This window comes from Nematocida parisii, assembly GCF_000250985.1.
Source record: "Nematocida parisii ERTm1 unplaced genomic scaffold supercont1.1, whole genome shotgun sequence".
NCBI lineage: Eukaryota > Fungi > Microsporidia > Nematocida > Nematocida parisii.
Genome location: NW_013524646.1, coordinates 125,241 through 144,084, shown reverse-complemented (window position 1 = coordinate 144,084; position 18,844 = coordinate 125,241). Strand labels below are relative to the sequence as shown.

Genomic DNA, 18,844 nt, shown 5'->3' with positions numbered 1-18,844 from the left:
TACTCTTTATTCATTCTCTTCTTATTATATTTGCTGCTACTTATTCATTACACTTTATTTTTAAATATAATAAGTTGACTATTTAAAATAAATCTATTCAAATAATAATATTATTATACGCTTTATATTTAAAAGTAGAAATATTTTTATTCTTTACATTTTACTTTTAAATATAAAGCATATATTACGGAATATAAATATGAGAAGAAACAATCATAGATATATGAAGAGAATAAAATTAATTAAACTTGTTGATTTATTTTGAGTTTTATCACGAATATTTAAATTCCTGGTTAAAAATTCACTAATTTCTCTATTTAAGCGGGAAAATTTAAACCAAATCATAAAACACCTTCTCTGATAACATAGAGAGTAAATAAAATAAACTAACATAAAATATTCTTAGACAAACTGTCACTTTCTGAAATGAGTTTTAGGGACAGAACTAAAATAAATCTAAAGATACATAAGAAAGTTTTAATTATAATAGAAACCATTAGGTATGCTCTATTTTCTTTGTGAACATAACATGTATTTTATATTTGTGCTTCATTTCAGGGTCTATTTTTTTCAGTCCAAGATCTTTGTATAGCCTGCTATCTACACGAATATTAATAGGAGAAATATGTTCACCCACAGTTTTGTTTCTTTCTACTATGTCTATATCATAAAATACTTCCTTTGCGCCTGAGTTTGGCAAGCATTCTGGTGAGGGCATTGGGTTTAGATACATTGGTGTCTGTTTAATTTTATCCAAGTTTTCTACTTTAAACTGTTCTGTATACGAATAGAAAATGCTACTCATAGTTAATTCTTGAAGCGCTTGCATTTTTTTAAGAAATTCAAAGTCTGGAGAACCACTGAAAACTATATTTTTGAGTGTAAAGGAAGTTATTCTATTAAGGGGCTCTATACTATTTAATCCAGCAGTATCCATAAAATCAATATACGACACTTCTATTTCTTTAAGCCCGTGGCAAGAGTTTATTCCACATAGAAGGAAATTCACATGCTCTCTTTTAATGCCACATATTTTTAGTTTTTCTAGTTTTTCGGGTAGGCATAGATCCATCTTAATATCAGAGCTTAAAATTGTTACTACCACAAAAGAAAGATCTGTTATGCCATAAAATGCACTTAGTAGATTCAGTTCATTTATGCAAATGGATGATTTAGATATTACAAGCTTTCTTGCAGAAAAGAACACATCATATTCGTCAACTATATGTTCATTCGGCTCAAAGTTAAATCCATCAAGTGACAATGCAATATTGCATATCTTTTGTGGAGTGCAATATGCAAGCAGTGTGTGTTTAATAACAGGAATAGCTAGCATAGGAGTAGGATATAAAAGAGAAATATCCACAATAGGATTGATTTGTTCAGAGTATATGTCTATGAATTCCTCGTTGTTATATGCATGTATTACTTCCCATAGCGTTTTATTTTCTATAGTTCCAGAGTGTTTTGTACTTTTAATTACAACTGTGTTTTTATACTTAAGAGTTTCATTAATGATCATAACATTGCTATAGTTAGTTATTTTAGGCAGGAGTTTATTCTTTCTAGAAATGTTTTTTAGCGCTTCTAATAGTTCTGTTTCTTCCGCAGTGAATGGTATAGCAGGCGATATATCATATGATTTGTTGGGTTTCGAAACTTTACCCATTTTATTTTCTATAACTGGAATTTCTTCTACTTCTTTATTTGCATTTTCTGGTATGTTCTGTGTGGGGTTACATGGCATGCGGATGGGCACAGCCTTAGGTGTTTCTAGCACAGGAAATCCTAGCTCCATATTATAAACGGAAGGAGATAAATTTTCTGTTTTAGCCAAATTTCTTTCAGTCTCTGCATGGGTATTTTTAATTGAATTATCTTGGCCTATTTTTAGAGGATTATCATTATTTTGTAATTGTAGATCCGCTGACTCATATCCACAGCTGGGTATAGAATCTGTGCTGCTTGACATGATGGGCTTGTCTGATTTTTCGCCAGAGTCAGGGTTTGTGGCAATTAAGATGCCTATTCCTATTAAACAACTAATCACAAATAGAGATACCATGGTTCTTATATGCATTCTCTGCATTAAAAATAAAATTACCTTAGATATTTATAGTAATATAAGAAGCTTTAATTTGTTATAGAACACATACAATTTGATATTAAAGCATATATAAGTATAAATATACAAATGATCCTAGAATTCTACTAGATACATCAGCAGAAGAATAGCATAAGACAGTACGATAGCTGTAATAAAGAGAACATTATTATATCGGCTATATCCACCTAGGACTATACATTAAGGCCGGTGCACTATTTTTAATAGAGCATGCCAATAACAAAATAGTAAATATGCGGAGTTTTATTAATAAAGTAACTGTTTTTAACAAATTAAACCAAACTAAAGTTTTATTAGACTAACTATTAATATATAGCTTTATTGATAACAGAAGTAATTATTAGTGGCCTGAATATCCAAAGCTAAATTTAATAAGCAATAAACTTACTTTTGGCATGAAATATTCAGTTCTAAAAGAGTCTCCTGACAAATAAATTGCTTTACTGTTTTCATTTATAGCATATTAACTAGATTTAAAAGTATTAGATACGAATTCTATATACTTATTGATAGCTAGCAAGAAAAAATCATTTTTCACGCTAGAGGCAATTTTATCCACCAATAAAGACTTAACTCTTTCTACCTTTTCAGATCTAATTGGGTTGGCTTTAGTTGATTTTATTTCTTCTATTTTTTTAAAACAGATGGAAATATCATCTATAAGTGTATTAAACTTATTTTCTTCCATACCATTTAATGTTAAAAACCAGTACTTGAATAGCGTTTCTGCGATTTTTTGCAGTTCTGTTTTATTTTCCTCTATTTCCTCGGTTGGTGGCAGATACTCTTTTAATATATTGTATACTTCTACATTAAATGCGTCTATTTCATTTTTTCCTTTTAAATAGAAACACAGAAACCGCTGGATAATATTCTTAGATAAAAACATCGAATTAGAAATTTTAGGCTCTATATTTGTATTAGTTGGCGTGATTTTGTTAAGCATAGGAGAATTACAATATTTAACAAAGAAGTCAACTATATTGCCCACTTCTTGATGTTTCTTCCACTCCTCAAATGGCATTTTTATGTCTTTTTCTGTTTTAACAACGGCAAACACTGTTGCCAACAAATTAAAACCAAGATAAAATTTTATTAAACTAATTATTAATATATAGCCCCCTGGCAACAAATTTATTTTTTTATACAGAGTCGGATTAAAACAAACATGTCAGGAAGCGTACCAATAAAGAAGCAATCAACTAATATCAATTACAAGCCTTGCCGTTCCAGGAACTTAGTGTAGTATTATATAGAGACTTCACAGTTACCACTCACAGGACACGGCAGGGGGATTTAATTAATTTATTTAAATGAATTAATATTCATAAATTGCATACATGAACTAGATTAAATCACAATCGAATCTAAAAGTTTAATAGAATAACTGAAGATATTTATACCTCCTTCAAGGGGTAATTTAATTTAGTTAAGCTATAAATACAGATCTGAAGTTAAATATAAAAGTCAAAGTTTAAGCATGCCCTTTCCTAAAAAAACAACTATAATTATAGTGGTAGCTGTTTTTTCCTGTAAGACTTAGACATACGAAAACTTGTTTTTTATTGAAATACAGTAGCGTGAGTATTACTCGCGCGATGGCACGTTATCTCTGTGCCATCATCCCATTGAGGAGTGACCGTATAAAGCCCTACTTTATAAGCCACGTTCCTCCGCCCCTAGTAGTCAAAGACATTAACTTGTTACGGCCGCCCTAGGGGCATGAGGAACGGCTTAGAGAGAATAGGAAGAGAGTGTGTGGCGCTTGACGGCCATCCGCCTGAGGCCCCTTGAATCTTATATCAATAAACTGTTTTAACCTAAAAAAACCCATTACTATAGGAATGTACAAGTTATCAGTGTATCTACATAAGCATAGCAGTATACATTAAATCAGAAGCATTAACACACCATGTCAAAACAAATTGAATTGAACATATGATATATAAAGACATAGTCTCCATGCAACCACGGAGAGCCAACAATTTAAAAGGTATTTATTTGATTCTAGTAACCAATAGTGGTTTTTGAAGCTCATATATACCTCGGATTATTTTAGTCGATTTCTTTTATATAAAAAGAAACATTCATACTAGCTAAAATAACATATAAGCAATAAAGAAAAACTAAAAGCTGTTTAAAATTTACTATTTATCTTTAATGCAAACATGACCACACGGTGCACAAATATGTTTGGTTTGGGTAGCCTGTGTAATTATCTATGTAAATATATTCTAATTTATACTAGAGCACTTCTTTTCACTTGAAATTTTCTTAGATTATTATAAAGTCTCTTGTTCTAATTCACTCTGATCTGTATCTATTTCGCTCTGGTCTATGCTCACTGCACTTTCTTCATCACATGACACATTTACCTCTAAGTCTATATTGTTACTTTCCGGAGTAGAGATGGTGGCGCTCTCTTTTTTCTTCTCTAATACTTGTTCTAGTGGCGCACATGTCTCAAAGCATAAACCAACTCTGCATATTCGACAGATTTTCTTTCCCTCGCCGCATGGTTCACAGACTATGTTGTATGCGGTGGTTATGCTTTTATTTAGACAGACAGTGCATCGCGACACATGAGTTTGTATTTTATACTTTCTGTACTTCTTTCTCCATTCGATCTTTTCATTACATCTTCTGCATAGTCCGAATATCTTTATTGCTGCTATTTCTTTGGTTAGCATTGAATTCGGGTTGTGTCTGAAAGCGTATGTATTTTGGTGCGCTTGCTTTCTCTTTGTCTTTTTCTTTTCTTTAACCTCCATGAGAAAATTTGCAAGTGCAATGAAGAAAAACCCATTCCAGTGCAAAAAACAAAAAGAGAACACATTAGAGGGGGCCATTCATGAAGTGATTAGTGGAGTAAAACCAGAACCCAAGAAGCAAACAGTTGAACCATTGATTGAAACAATAGAGCCTGTGCAGATACATGAAGCAGAGATATTAAAAACTCTTATAGATCAGAAAGCCAAAGAAAAACAAGGCCAGATGATTCTTTCTAATTACATATACAACCACATAAAGCTGCTTACAGACGAAAAAACAAAAACTGATTTTGAAACTACAATGGGGAGCCTGCTTTATTATCAAACTCCAGAGACCCACACAATTAAGAAGGAGAACAGCGCAGCGTACGCCAGAATATTTGTTAACTGGAGAGAAGGGCTTGCAGGGCTGTTTGCTGAATACAGGAAGGCAAATACTAAAAAAACTGAATTTTCATTCTATGCGTACTCTGATGGGATTGTGCACTATTTTCATACTAACAAATGCGGCGGGTGTGAGCGCCCATGCTGTGCAAATAAATCAGGATATTCTTTATTTATTATATCAGACAGCCAAAATCCAAAAGAGCTTTATGAGAGTGAGTTTATTCAGAATGGTGCTGAGTGGTATCTTTCCGGACGAGGGGTTCTATTTATTCTGGACACTCTTCTTAATACACAAGCAAGCAGCGTATGTGCGCTGCCTTTGGTTATATCAAAATATCCATTTTTAAATGGAATACTTAAGAAGCCTTCCTTTAGTATCAGATCAGAGAATAGATCAGGGAAAAAGATGTATAGAATAGCAATCAAAGGATGGACAATTACATCGGACATATTATTTGTCGATTCGTCCCATTGGTACGAAATGAAGCATGTAGAGCCAACAAAATAAGGCATAATCCCTGAATGTACGATAAAATAACCACCGCCATTATCACTACCAACCAAAAAATCAAACAATAATAAGATAACTATGATTTTTGAAGCCATTGTTTTTCATATTAATGTATTTTCATGCATAGAAAACTCAAAATTCTATACAAAAATTGAATGGTTTTGTTTTAAATAAAGTCATTTATTTTTATACTATTAACTGTATTACATATAATATATATCTGAAAACTCTCTCATAGAATATCTTACAAATAACAACAACTAATATATAGAAAGTAAACAGACAAATAAATTTATTGTCCATTTACTTACTTATAATTATTAGCTCTTAGAACACATAAAGGAGTTTATGCAAATTAATTTTTTCACAGAAAATTGTGATTCTATAAAATTTACAATTCCACTAGTGTGTTTTACATGCTAGGATAACAGAAGTCTTTTCTTTAATTTAAAAAGCTGCTATAACTATGTGGGGTTTTTAAAATATTTTCATACTGTACCAAGTATACGCTTATTCACTATTGCTAATGGTCGCGAATAGTTCATTTTAAACTTTATTTACTTCTGATACTACTATCTTCATGTAATCAGGAGAGCTTGCATTTACCAGTGCATCTGATGCCATGTATAATATAACCATGGCTACAATATCAAATATAATGTATACATAGTGCCAGTTACATATTATATTCAAAATAGAACAGTCCCAGAATATGGAGGAGGCAAAGTCCATGTATACTATACAAGATATAAGCCAAGATAAAAGAGTTACGAATACACTAATACACCGATAGGCAGTTGCTATCCCATATAGTGTCATAAGATTAGAATAATATACCTTCTTACCAATCATTATTCCTATTAATATTATTACAGCTATTTTAGCTATATTAAATAGAACACTGGATTTTTTATCTTCTGAATCAGGCCTTAAAATACTAAATATGCCACCAAATATCATACTTAATACCCCAATCCAAAAAATACTTGAAAAAAAGTTTGCTATCGTTAACAATAGAAATATCCTGTACATAAAGTTACTTTTCCCTACAAAAATATACTTTATATCATCTGTCACAGGTATACCACCCCAGAAAAAATTATATAGAATAACAGTACTAGAAAGTAGTGCTATATATGGAGTCAGGCGAATGACAAAATAAAAAAAATACCATGCTATTTCAAGAGCTTTTGTTGGCATCCATTCCAACATGGTATCTTTGTGTGTTCTATCGTCGTTTCTTTCATTATTCATCTTAATTCTTTTAAATTTTTATTTTATTTATATAACTTTCTTATCTAAGAGATTAGAATGCAATAAGTTTTAATTATTTTATTTTGTTAAATAATTTAATTTCTGTAAATTATATTATTAGTTAAATATCTTAATATAATTGATGGTTTCTATCATATGAGAAGCCATGTCTAATGTGGGAGTCTCATGCCCATGCCTGCGAAGTCTTATAGAGCTGTTATAATTGGAAATTGAAGCTATATAACCCGATATAACCTGAAATTAGAATAAGTCTTAATAATTTACAAGAGAATAACCAACTATAATAATTAGTATAGAAGTACTCAACTATTTATAGGATTATTTTCTAATTATAATTTATTTATTTAGAATGTAATTACAAATTTACTATAAGTAAACATATATTATATACATTATATAAATTGAGCTGTTTTAATTGTATTGATATTATTCTCTTTGAATGCATAAACATCAGGAATATTTGAAATTCTAAAAAAATAAAAGTCATCACTGTTTTAGTATTTGAGATACACTTTACATATTTTGTAATATAAGCATGATTTATTAAAATAGAATATTATTTATGCCTTACATATTTAATACTAAAGGTAAATACTGAAAATAAGATTATTTATCATTTACAAAATATATAATAGAAGAATTAGATACTAATAGATACACTACAATAATATTATAAATAGAAATATTTATAATCAAACAATCAGCAGGCCAATACTTCAGATTACACTAAGTAGATATAAATATTGTGGTGACACCACCACTCGGACGGGAGCCCCCGAGGGCGATCCGTCTGCGCGCCAGCTCGCGCGGTGATCCCGCCAAAGCAAAGGCCGGGATCTCTGAATCAGTATATCAACTTCCGACTATTTAACCGGAGCTCTTCCCCCAATTTAGGGGGAGACTCAGGGAAGCATCGACGGCTTAACTTCAGCGCCAGGCCTAACACAACTGCGCCCGAGACTCCGTGTCCGCGCAGGCTTGGGCCGCTCCCTAAAGACAATAAAGAGCTCTCCCCTTTCACTCTCTTCTCTCTCTTGGCTACGTAGCAGGGCGGCGGTGGCGTTACTCCTCGTGAGTACGTCAAATATGTATAAGTATAACACTATATATATTTATAACATGCACTTAATATTTATGTATAATATTATACATAAACAGCTGTATATAACAAATAATATAATTTTATAGAAATTAGAATAAGTCAAGGGTATTCAGTATTTTTGTATTCTATTATTCTGCGCAGAGCACTTGTTTCTTTATTTATATTTACTTAACTCCTTAAGCATACTTATAACGCCATCACAGGACACATCTCTGTTCATTATTAATTCTATACAATGTGACAATTGTTCATTAGACAGTCCTGTGTCTATTATTCTATTTGCTTCCTTTATTATTTCATATTTATTCATTATTTTTTACATAATAATTATTATAAATGAAGTTCATCTCTGCTATACAGACTGCCTGCAATAAGATTGACCCACCTGTTGATTACATTGGGCAGCACCTTGCGAATAGAATAATTCACACCACTCTTATACTAGGTATAATACTGGCACTTATATCAGGATATATTTATAAAGACATATTTATCATGGGATATGTTTATGTATTCAGTAGTATACTCTGTCTAATACTAACAGTGCCAGCCTGGGGCATTTTTAGGAGGAACAAAGTATGTAATGTGTAGAAATAAATAGACAAGTGCATATAGTAACACAGTATAATACGCATTATATACAATTTATAAGAGATATTATATATACCCCAAAACTTAAGAATATTCTACCGAGCAGGCATTCTAAAGTATTTGAAGTTCTTACGCAGATGAGAAAATGGCTTATAATAGTATAGATAGGGTATATTATTTTATCTTTATATAAGGCTATGCATATTTGAATATAATTAATAGTATATATTCGTATAAGTATTAATTTCTGTTTATTTTTTTATTTTACTGCATGCCAGGAGACTCATATATTATTGAGTGCCTAAATAACCTCTTTATACCGCAGATAGCAATAAGTCGGATGAGAATAGTTGAAATAGGAGACGAGTTGTTATATTCCGAAGTATTAACAGATAAAACAGGAAGAATTATGATATTTGACATAATAAATAAAAACAAAGAAAAAAAGAAAGGGATAGTAATAATAGAAAGAGTGGATAGAATACGGAGGGAGCACTATCTGTTTAAGGTAAACACAATTACAAACACAGTTATAAATATAAACAATGTAATGTATGAAATAAGGCATAAAATAGCACATCAGCCGTGCTACAAAGCGTATTATAATAAGAACCAGATAGAGTATGCTGGGTATAGTATGATAAATCATATAAACACAAGTAAGCGCGGCGGGGCTGATTTAGTAAGTAACGATACCGTAGTAAAAGATGAATCACAAAATGTAACCGAAAAAATGCAGTACAGCGTATATCCATGTGAAATGGATAGTAAATCAGAAGAAATAATTAGTATGATAGTTTCAGAGACAAAAGAAAGGAATACATCAATATCCACGCGTATAATAAGCAATAATGGGACAATTAACTATATACTAAGCATCAGTGGGTATAAAATAGACAACGGAATAGAGAAAAGAGTGACAGTGCTTTTTATAACCTCAGGAATAAGCACGGCAATAATCATAAAATACATTAAGATATACAACATATACAGTACATCTGGGATAAAAGAGGCAATTACGTCTGGCCAGCCAAGTCAGTCAAGTGTAGGCGTAAGTGCCACAGGAAAAGGGCCATCTGAGTCTTCTCCTGTAGAAAAGCTTGCTACATTAGAAGATGGCAAGGAGTGCGGCTTGAAAAACAATGAGAGGAGTTCCCGGTATCTCAACTATTTTCTAGAAGATGTGCAGGTGGGTAATATATCAGTACATTCTGCAATGTACTACGATATAATATATCATGTTCTTTTGGAGCACCGGATGCTTTTTCTGTCGCATAGTAATGCAGATCTGGCGAATTATATACAGGCAGTTATTATGTCTATTCTTCCATATCGGTGGAGAGGAATTCTTCTATCGCATATTAGCACGTCATATAAAAAGCTGATTGAGACAACAATTCCATATATTCTTGGGATGACGAGCAGTGCATTTTCAGAAAGCAAGTACATTCCAGACAATACTGTGATTGTTTCTCTTGATGAAAACCGGATATACATACATAATAAGGCAGAAGACCGAAGAATGTTTAAGAAGCTCTACAAAAACATGGACGGGAGGCGGTCTCTACCATTCTACCATAAAATAATCAAGAAGATGAGCCACGCCTGGCCTGGGCTGAAGGAAGAAATGAATATTTTAATGGAAATAATCAGCACAGAGGTGTCTACAGCACGGGAGAAAGTAATCCAGCATATGGTTCAGCAGGGTAATAAAAGAGGGTTAAGAGACTTCATAAACACAAATAATTACGCCCGAGAAATACTTATGCATCTCCGCGCAAGCAAAGGATTTTACAAAGAATTCATTGGAACATCACTTTACAATGAAGGCATACAGAACGAGTATCTAAGAGAAGTAAAAAGGCTAGGCCTTACTGAGGAGCATATAGTCACTATTATGTGGATACTTATGTGTACAGCACTAGAGGGCATACAGCCAAAGAGAGACATTGGTAGAATTATTTTTATTATAGAGGCGTATGTTAATAAATATGTGGGAACTGCATACCAGGCAGCAGATGCATTGTTGGTAAGTTTATTTTGCCTTCTTTCATACTTAGACATGTATGATGTGATAATGCACACGTGCTTTGCCCTGCAGGAGAAAGGAATGTCAGTTACAGACGACATGTGCAGTGCACTAATGCCAGCTATATCTACGGAAGATTTGTGTGCACTGCGGAAAAGTGGTGCAGTATTTATGCCATGGAATAAAAAAAAGAAGTTGGCCGCCCGCAAAGAGAGTATTCAAATTCAAATAAGTGCTCTGATAGTGCAGAAGTGTTACCAAGGGATAGTTCTTATAGTAGTAAAACACAAGAAAGAGGGCATGCCGATAAATCACAGCCAGACCATGCTATTCCTCATACTATACAGATATCAGAGGAAGATTTATGGGATAAGTTATCATTTACACATGCACATATTCTGGATACACTGCAAAGATATGTCTGTATAAGCGAAGAGCATATGAAAGAAGAGGATCGGGCATACATTCAAGTACTTTATCGGGCATTTGATGTGTATGAGCTGCCATACTAGTAGTAATTATAAATAAATGTAGATTGTAATAGAATGAAATCAGAGCATATTATAGCCCGAAATATTCTAGTGTTTCAAGTTATTTCGCTGTGCTGTGTGCTATTTGGTTGTGTGGGTTATAATTTTATCAGTTATAAAATCTCAAATATATAATATCTAAGTCCAAGTGCTTTTTATTAATCCTATGCCATGCATTTCATATGTTTAATAGCCATTAGACCTATCATTCTTCATATCTCCTTAGGCAAAGCCATTGATATCCTCCATGCTACTGTTAGAACAAGGGTTCTCTGCTGTAAGGCCAGGTGTAGTAGACCTATTAAGAAGGGTGGCTGTTGTAATTAAACCAGTAATAAATGCAGCCGCCGCCATAACTGAACGAGTAGTTGCCTTTTTCGCAGAGATGATTCTATCCAAATTTATAACTTTTTGAAGACCCGTTGCACCTTTTACAGGCTTCTTGTAATCAAACACAAGGTTCTTATAGAGTTCTACTCGATCCATAATGTAATTTCTAGCTGTATCAGGGGAATTCGCATGTTTTTCTAAGGCTTTATTCAGGCGAGCATCGATTGGCTCATTTTTGTACTTAAATGATGATGGATCTTTAATTTTTGGTACGCTAGCATCCCAGAATAGTGTGTTTGATATAAATGAATCACAGTCAACATACTTTTCACTGTCTTTTGTTATTTCTCTTATAGATTTAAATACCTTGCATACCAGCTTTCTGTCTATGTATAACCTTCGCAATAATTGCTCTTCATACTCTGAAAGGGTAAACTCCTTCTTCTTTCCTCCATTTTTATCATAATAATCAGCTATTTCCCAGCGGTATTTCATCAATAGAGCAAGTGCATAGTCAAGATGAGTCATGCCGTCCCTTCTTCTCTCAAACAAGTCGATCTCTTCTATTGCTAGCCTAGTAGACACACATAGATTAACTGTAAATACTTTGTTAATATCATCTAGTACATCACTCAGCATAGAACTAGTAAATAGTTTTTCATTTATTATCTGTGCTGCATATGTAAGATAGTAATGCCTATTGATATCCTTATGTGAAAGCACATAATAATACCATTTGAAAACTTTTAGTAGTGTATGATTCATCTGGGATATTAACTTCTGATTAAGTAATAATTTCTTGGATAAGTCTATGTATTTTTGAACATTTTGGGTTTTTTTATATTTATTGTCAATATACATTATACCCGTCTGTATAGTACTAAAGCGAATTATACAATTGTCCACGATTGCAGATCCGATTTCTATCAGGAGATTGTTATATGTCGTATCAGTTATTCCACTTACTATATATTTTGTGTTTTTAATCAGTATTTTCTGTAATATGGATGCCAATTCATCGCCAGATAGTTTTATTGTTTGGCCATTAAATTGGCCAAAATAATCATCTATTTCATTAGAAATTGCTTCTTCATCAATATTCATTACTAGTTTAAGTTTTTCTAGTTCTTCTAGTTCATTGTTCTCGCATATATTTTCAAATACTTTAGGCAGAACATATAGGTGTACTTCATCTCCAAAGATATGTCGTGGGTTATTGCTCAGATTTTTAACTGTGTATTCTGGTTCAGCTGCTTGTGAAGTATCAGAAGCATTTCTAGAAATATTACTATTGTTTAACGACATACTTACTGCCATATTCATTATTTTAATTTAAAATAAATTTTTTACCTTAAATACTCAAAGTTTCCTTTATGCCTATAAAAAATGTAAGGCAAGAATAATATTTTATTTTTAATAAATCATGCATAGTTCTTGTTGGTTTGGATAGTATAATCCAGAATAGCAATGGTTGAGTATGATGTTAATATATGTATGCACATCATTTGTGATGGGGGCAAGCGCATTGCCATCATAAATAATTGGAGTAGAAACTATATAAAGGGTTTTGTATTTCAATAAAGAATAAGTTTTCGTATGTCTATGCCTTCAAGGAAAAAACAGCTGTTCTCAAATATAAAAATATAAGCTGAATTGGCTTTTATTAATCCTATAGAATACTATTCATATGGTTAATGGCTGTTAGAGCGATATCTTTGTTCACTTTGGTGGCCAATGCTGCTAGCATTATCCATAACACGGCCATTACAAGAATCTGATATTGCAAGAGATCCTAGAGATATACTTCGATAAACAGATGTTATAATAGCACCCGGGAAAATTATAGCCAGTATTGCCGTAGGCCTCATAAGCTTTTTTTTCATATAGGCACTTTGAATTAAATTCTGTAGTTGGTTACTTCCCTTTGTCTCATTGTTTGAGTTTATATGATCAGCTATAAGACTTTTGTAGAGGTCTACTCGATCTAAAATATATCTATTGACTTTAAAATGTGAATTTTCATATTTTTTCATGGCTTTATCCAAGCTGTCATGAATTTTCTCATTTTCGTATGTAATGGAAGATGGATCTATAACATTTAGCTCCTCGTCATAGGTAGTTTGTAAATATGATCCAAGCATAGCACTAGGAATGTACTTTTCGCAGTCTTCTGTTATTTCTTTTATAGACTGAAGCGCATCACGAACAGTTTTTCTATCTGTGTATAACTGCTGTAGCAATTGCTCTTCATACTCTGAAAGGATAAACTCTTTCTTCTTTCCTCCATTTTCATCATAATAATCAGCTATTTCCCAGCGGTATTTCATCAATAGAGCAAGTGCATAGTCAAGATGAGTCATACCATCTAATCTATCGGAAAATAAGTCAATTTTCTTTGGCTCTCCTTCCGTGCCCATTTTCATATTAGCTGTAAAGTTTGTAAGAATGCCATCTAGTGTTTCGCTTAGTATAAAACTATTGAACAGATTCTCATTCATTACTTGTGCTGTGTATGTGAGATAGTTATGTGGATTAATGCCCTTGTGTAGAAGTATATATTTATACCACTTAGTAAGCTTTTCTAGTCCGAACTTTATTTCTTGTTCTAAAATTTCATCGGATATTAATTCCTTACTTAGGTCTATATATGCTTGTACTGGGTGTGCCATTTTATATTTATCATCACGGAAGAGAAGGCGTATATTTGTAGTGCTATTAAACACTATACGGTTCTCTGTAATTAGAGATCCCATTTCTTTCATGTGATTATTACATGTTGTATCAGTTACTCCATCTACTTTATATTTTATGTTTTTAATCAATATTTTTTGTACTATAGAAGTTAACTCCTCTTCAGATATATGCAATGGTTGGCTGTTAAATTGGCCAAAGTACTTGTCTACTTCTTCAAACATTGCTTTTTTATTCATTTCCATGGATATCTTGGCATCTTTCATTTCAATATTTTGGCATACACCTTCAAATACTTTAGGTAGAACATACATATATATCTCATCTCCATTGATTTTTTCTTGTGTGTTGCCTAATTGTCTAACTGCATAGTCTGGGCTAACTACAAGTGGATTGTTTTTTATGCTTCGTGGAATATGTATGTGGGTCAGTCTCTTGCGTATTGCCCTAAGTGTATTCATTATTTAATTAAAAACAAATTTTTAGTATAAATGCCTGAATTTCCTTTTACAGCTATTAAAAACATAAAAGGCAACCAATTTTGATTTTTGATTATATTACAAAATATTTTATTATCAGGTGGTTTTTATAATTATATGATATTTTCTTGGTACAAAATGCTTTATGTTTAATTTCTAATATATCTCTTATGCTGTTTCATTTAAAGAAGAGAAAATTCTATTATAATGCATAATATAAGTATAATTTATTTAAAAATAGAATTGTTTATCCTTTACATAACACGATAAGAATATTTATATAGGATTTTCTAGAAATACGCATAAATAGCACATAAACCTACCAAGTGAATGAAGAGCATACTTTATTAAATATTTCACTGGGTATAAGAATGGAATAAATCAGAAATAACCCGAATTAAAATAATTTTAGTGTACGCTTTTATTTTTATTAAACTAATTTATGTAACGCATAAATAATATTTTATTTTTAATATAAATTATGCATAGTTCACATATTATGTAGCTGTTTCTCATACAATTTAAACAAAACAGAATATTTCTATTATTATGAGAAAATATACTATAATAACACACATAGACATATTTATACATTTATACGATAAAGAACCCCATAAGCCACATATGAAGCAAATATAGTACCACTCTTAGCATAGTAAGGAATTCATGCATAGAGATGTTCTGGTGTAAGATAAGTACTGATATAGAGTAAAGTACATGCTCTTATAATACAACATAGTGTATACTATACAGAGGGGATGTATTATAAGCTTTAGTAAAAATATTAGAGGTCTGTAATAGTATGAATATACATAGCAGGGCTAGTCTAAAAAGCACAGAATGAATATTTATACAGACCATTGTTATAAAACACTAAGATATAGCAGTTTACATTCTTCTCACTCCAGATGTTCCCTCTCTAATGTATGTCTGGAACAGAACATTTGCATTGTGATACATTCCATCTTTCAGAGACACCACGACAAACTGCGATCCAACAAACTCATTCTGTATCATGCGCCCCATGGCTTCAGTGTGTGATGCATCAAGAGCTGCATCGATCTCATCAAGAATGTATAATGGAGACGGCTTTGTTTTAAGAAGGGCAAATATCAAGCTGAGTGCACAGAGAGATCTCTGCCCACCACTCAGTTCAGTAAGACCTTTCTTCCATGTGCCTATCTTTACATGCAATTCTACCCCGTGCATCACAGACCCATTAACACTCTCTAGCTTTGCATCAGCATTTGGAATGAAGTATTTAATATACCGTCCGATTCTTTTGTTAACAGAATGAAAGATTTCTTCTATAGTTTCAGTCTCTGCAGTATTTAACTTCTTCAAAGACTCTTCAATTGTTTCTTTGTCGATTTGAAGCTTTTTGATTCTTTCTTTCAGCTCCAGCTCAATTTCCTCATTCTTCTGCAGTATTTCAATGTTTTTTTTGTTTATATCCTTTCTTGGGATGGTTCGGATATAATTCAACTCTTCCTGAATTTGCAGAAGCTCGGTTTCTAATTCAGCTTTTGTCTTTTTACTTCTTGCTTTTCTGTCGCCTAGTGTGACATTTTCTATTTTCTTGTACCGTATTTCGTGCTTAATTTTTTCTTTTTTGATTTGGTCAATATCCATTTCTATTCTTCTTCTTTCTTTTATCTGAATAGACCTTCTTGCTCGATTCACTTCATTGTTTTTTATGCCTTCAAACTTTAATGCTTCGTCTCTTTTGATTTCTTCTTTCAACTGCTCCTCTCTCTTCTTTGCTTCTTTCAGTTTCTCAGATATTTCCTTAAGCCTTTCTGCATTTTTTTCTTTCTCTGCATACTTAGCAGACAAGCTGTTCTTCACTTCAGTAAGGCGATGGATCTTTTGTGTAAGCCCCTTTATCTCATCTTCCTGCACCGTTTCCCTGCCCAGTGCATCTATCTCTGCTTTTGTCTGAGCAGCGTGTTTGAGAAGTTCTTGTTCATGGGCAAGCAGCTTAAGATACTCTTGGCTTTCTGAAAGCTCTTTGAATGAGCATTGCTGTATAATGGCCCGTGCTAATTTCTCTTCTTTTTGAAGAGTAAGAAGATCAGCCTTCTTTGTTGTTTTGTTGAAGCGATACTTGTTCCTGTCTATGCTTCCTCCAGTGATTGTTCCTCTTTTATCAAATAGCTCGCCGTCTACAGTAACTGAAGTAATGCCCTCGGCGTCTCTTAGCTTAATAGCAGTAGACCTTTCTTTACTTAAAATATAGCCTCCTAGTAAATACTCCAAGGCCTTTTTAATCTCTGCTGGATAGTTCACTGCTTCTATTAGAGGAATACTTCCATACTCCCTCGCCCGGTCTTCTTTTTTAGGCTCTATCCGACGACCCACGATTTTGTTCAGCGGAATCACATCTATCCGTCTGCCTTCTCTGGAAACCTCTTCAATTACGCTCTTTCCAACTGCCTCGTTCTCAACAACCAAGTATTCCTTCCGCGCGCCCAGAACCACACCCACACTGACCTCATGCCGCACGTCAATTATCTCAATTAATTCTTTTACTTTCCCATAAACACCGTCTCGCACAGGATAGCCCAGCTCTCTTTTCATCCGATCAATTTCTCTTCTTATTTCATCAAGAGATCTTCCAGGATGCTTTTTATGCGCTTCAATATTGGCTCTAGCCCTTTCTTCTGACATGCCCTGTCGCTTAACCAACTCGCACTTCTCTTGCACTCTTAAGAGATCTTTAGAGATATCATCTAGCTGTGTGCTGAGCCCTTCTCGTTTCCTCTCTTTTGACAGACTATCTCTCTGTCGATCTGCCTGCATTAGTGCACTTTCTTTTGCCTCTAGCCTAGTAAGTGTTCGCTCTATTTCAGCCTTCTTATCATCGCTATCTGCTGTATTGGACTTGGACTTTTCTGTTCCTAATACCGACTTTTCCTCTATAGTGTTTTCCCTCTGATCATCTTCTTCATGTACCTGCATACTCTTTACTATTTCTTCATAAGCTGCGAGTATTCTTTCTATTTCTTTCTCTTTCTTGTTGATCAACTTCTGTGCAGCCTGGGCCTCTTCTTCCTCAACGTCTATCATTAATTTGGCCATCTCCCTATTTCTGCTGTCTATTCTTTCCTGAATGCCAGCTATGTCCACATCTACTACATCCACATCTACAATTTCTCTGGTTTTCTCTTCTATTTCTTTTTCTATTTCATACAAGCGCCTCTGGATTCCTTCTCTTTCTTCAATTGCCTCTTCAGCCTCTTTATACTCCAGAGAGCTCTTGCACTTAACAAGCGCGGCTTCAAGCGCTAGTTTCTTCTCTGCTGCCTCCTTGTGTGCATAGTAATCATCTCTCTCCTTTCTCAATCTTTCTAAAAATGGAAATATTGTTTTAGAGAGTGTGTCTTTTGTTTCCAGAAGCTTTTTTTGCTTCTTTTCTAGAGTGCTGTACGCCTTGTACTTTTCTGTCCTGTACACACTTGTACCAGAACACTCTTCTAAAAGCGTCAGAAATTGCGTGCTTTTCATTGACAATATTCGACTGACCCGGCCCTGCATGACTATAAAGTACGGCGCCTGCTTTTCTACTCTGCCGCCGCCTGGGGTATACCCAGCCTTGCTAGAAGATAGACCCACACACTGCAGCAGACGAGTAACCGTCTTGGTACTTACATTGTGATCATTAAGAAGATATTTTGTCTTCCCGTCCTCTGTTATTACTCTGGTTAACTTTATTGTGTCAACCTCTGTATATCCTATTGGGCCCCGCTCTTTCTCTTTATTGTTGAAGACCAAGGAAACCTTTGCTGACCCGCTCGTGGTCTTTGACTGTTTGAATATCAAATCTTTCATACTGCTGCTCCTTAAAAGACGAGGAGTATCTACACCAAGCACAAAGCAAATGGCATCAAGAATATTGCTTTTTCCTGTTCCATTTAACCCGGTTATTGCTGTAAATGACTTGTCCATGGGACTTATCACCGTTCTTGTTCCATAACTTTTGAATCCTTCTACCTCAATGCTTTCCAAATGCATTAAAATTTT

The 18,844-nt window shown here is 33.5% G+C and overlaps 11 protein-coding genes across 11 annotated transcripts; 3 read left to right on the top strand and 8 right to left on the bottom strand.

The window, feature by feature from the left end:
* Nucleotides 1-496: 496 nt before the first annotated feature.
* NEPG_00087 (uncharacterized protein) lies at nt 497-2,080 on the bottom strand (the record flags this gene model as incomplete). The annotated part of the gene is made up of 1 exon (XM_013202467.1): nt 497-2,080. One exon carries the CDS (start codon nt 2,078-2,080, stop codon nt 497-499), a length of 1,584 nt encoding a protein of 527 aa, XP_013057921.1.
* A 508-nt stretch (nt 2,081-2,588) lies between these two features.
* NEPG_00086 (uncharacterized protein) lies at nt 2,589-3,149 on the bottom strand (the record flags this gene model as incomplete). The annotated part of the gene is made up of 1 exon (XM_013202466.1): nt 2,589-3,149. One exon carries the CDS (start codon nt 3,147-3,149, stop codon nt 2,589-2,591), a length of 561 nt encoding a protein of 186 aa, XP_013057920.1.
* A 1,153-nt stretch (nt 3,150-4,302) lies between these two features.
* On the bottom strand, nt 4,303-4,896 carry NEPG_00085 (uncharacterized protein; the record flags this gene model as incomplete). The annotated part of the gene is made up of 1 exon (XM_013202465.1): nt 4,303-4,896. The coding sequence occupies one exon, from the start codon at nt 4,894-4,896 to the stop codon at nt 4,408-4,410; it is 489 nt and encodes a 162-aa protein (XP_013057919.1). The 3' UTR covers nt 4,303-4,407.
* Nucleotides 4,897-4,906: 10 nt separating this feature from the next.
* NEPG_00084 (uncharacterized protein) lies at nt 4,907-5,838 on the top strand. The gene has a single exon (XM_013202464.1). It carries the CDS (start codon nt 4,916-4,918, stop codon nt 5,789-5,791), a length of 876 nt encoding a protein of 291 aa, XP_013057918.1. The 5' UTR covers nt 4,907-4,915; the 3' UTR covers nt 5,792-5,838.
* Nucleotides 5,839-6,340: 502 nt separating this feature from the next.
* On the bottom strand, nt 6,341-7,048 carry NEPG_00083 (uncharacterized protein; the record flags this gene model as incomplete). Its single annotated transcript, XM_013202463.1, has 1 exon — nt 6,341-7,048. The coding sequence occupies one exon, from the start codon at nt 7,046-7,048 to the stop codon at nt 6,341-6,343; it is 708 nt and encodes a 235-aa protein (XP_013057917.1).
* A 1,264-nt stretch (nt 7,049-8,312) lies between these two features.
* NEPG_00082 (uncharacterized protein) lies at nt 8,313-8,481 on the bottom strand (the record flags this gene model as incomplete). The annotated part of the gene is made up of 1 exon (XM_013202462.1): nt 8,313-8,481. One exon carries the CDS (start codon nt 8,479-8,481, stop codon nt 8,326-8,328), a length of 156 nt encoding a protein of 51 aa, XP_013057916.1. The 3' UTR covers nt 8,313-8,325.
* Nucleotides 8,482-8,507: 26 nt separating this feature from the next.
* NEPG_00081 (uncharacterized protein) lies at nt 8,508-8,785 on the top strand (the record flags this gene model as incomplete). The annotated part of the gene is made up of 1 exon (XM_013202461.1): nt 8,508-8,785. The coding sequence occupies one exon, from the start codon at nt 8,508-8,510 to the stop codon at nt 8,760-8,762; it is 255 nt and encodes an 84-aa protein (XP_013057915.1). The 3' UTR covers nt 8,763-8,785.
* A 248-nt stretch (nt 8,786-9,033) lies between these two features.
* Nucleotides 9,034-11,297, top strand: NEPG_00080 (uncharacterized protein; the record flags this gene model as incomplete). Its single annotated transcript, XM_013202460.1, has 1 exon — nt 9,034-11,297. The coding sequence occupies one exon, from the start codon at nt 9,034-9,036 to the stop codon at nt 11,218-11,220; it is 2,187 nt and encodes a 728-aa protein (XP_013057914.1). The 3' UTR covers nt 11,221-11,297.
* A 188-nt stretch (nt 11,298-11,485) lies between these two features.
* Nucleotides 11,486-12,974, bottom strand: NEPG_00079 (uncharacterized protein; the record flags this gene model as incomplete). Its single annotated transcript, XM_013202459.1, has 1 exon — nt 11,486-12,974. The coding sequence occupies one exon, from the start codon at nt 12,972-12,974 to the stop codon at nt 11,544-11,546; it is 1,431 nt and encodes a 476-aa protein (XP_013057913.1). The 3' UTR covers nt 11,486-11,543.
* A 368-nt stretch (nt 12,975-13,342) lies between these two features.
* Nucleotides 13,343-14,803, bottom strand: NEPG_00078 (uncharacterized protein; the record flags this gene model as incomplete). The annotated part of the gene is made up of 1 exon (XM_013202458.1): nt 13,343-14,803. One exon carries the CDS (start codon nt 14,801-14,803, stop codon nt 13,343-13,345), a length of 1,461 nt encoding a protein of 486 aa, XP_013057912.1.
* Nucleotides 14,804-15,413: 610 nt separating this feature from the next.
* On the bottom strand, nt 15,414-18,835 carry NEPG_00077 (uncharacterized protein; the record flags this gene model as incomplete). The annotated part of the gene is made up of 1 exon (XM_013202457.1): nt 15,414-18,835. The coding sequence occupies one exon, from the start codon at nt 18,833-18,835 to the stop codon at nt 15,710-15,712; it is 3,126 nt and encodes a 1,041-aa protein (XP_013057911.1). The 3' UTR covers nt 15,414-15,709.
* Between the last annotated feature and the right edge of the window lie 9 nt (nt 18,836-18,844).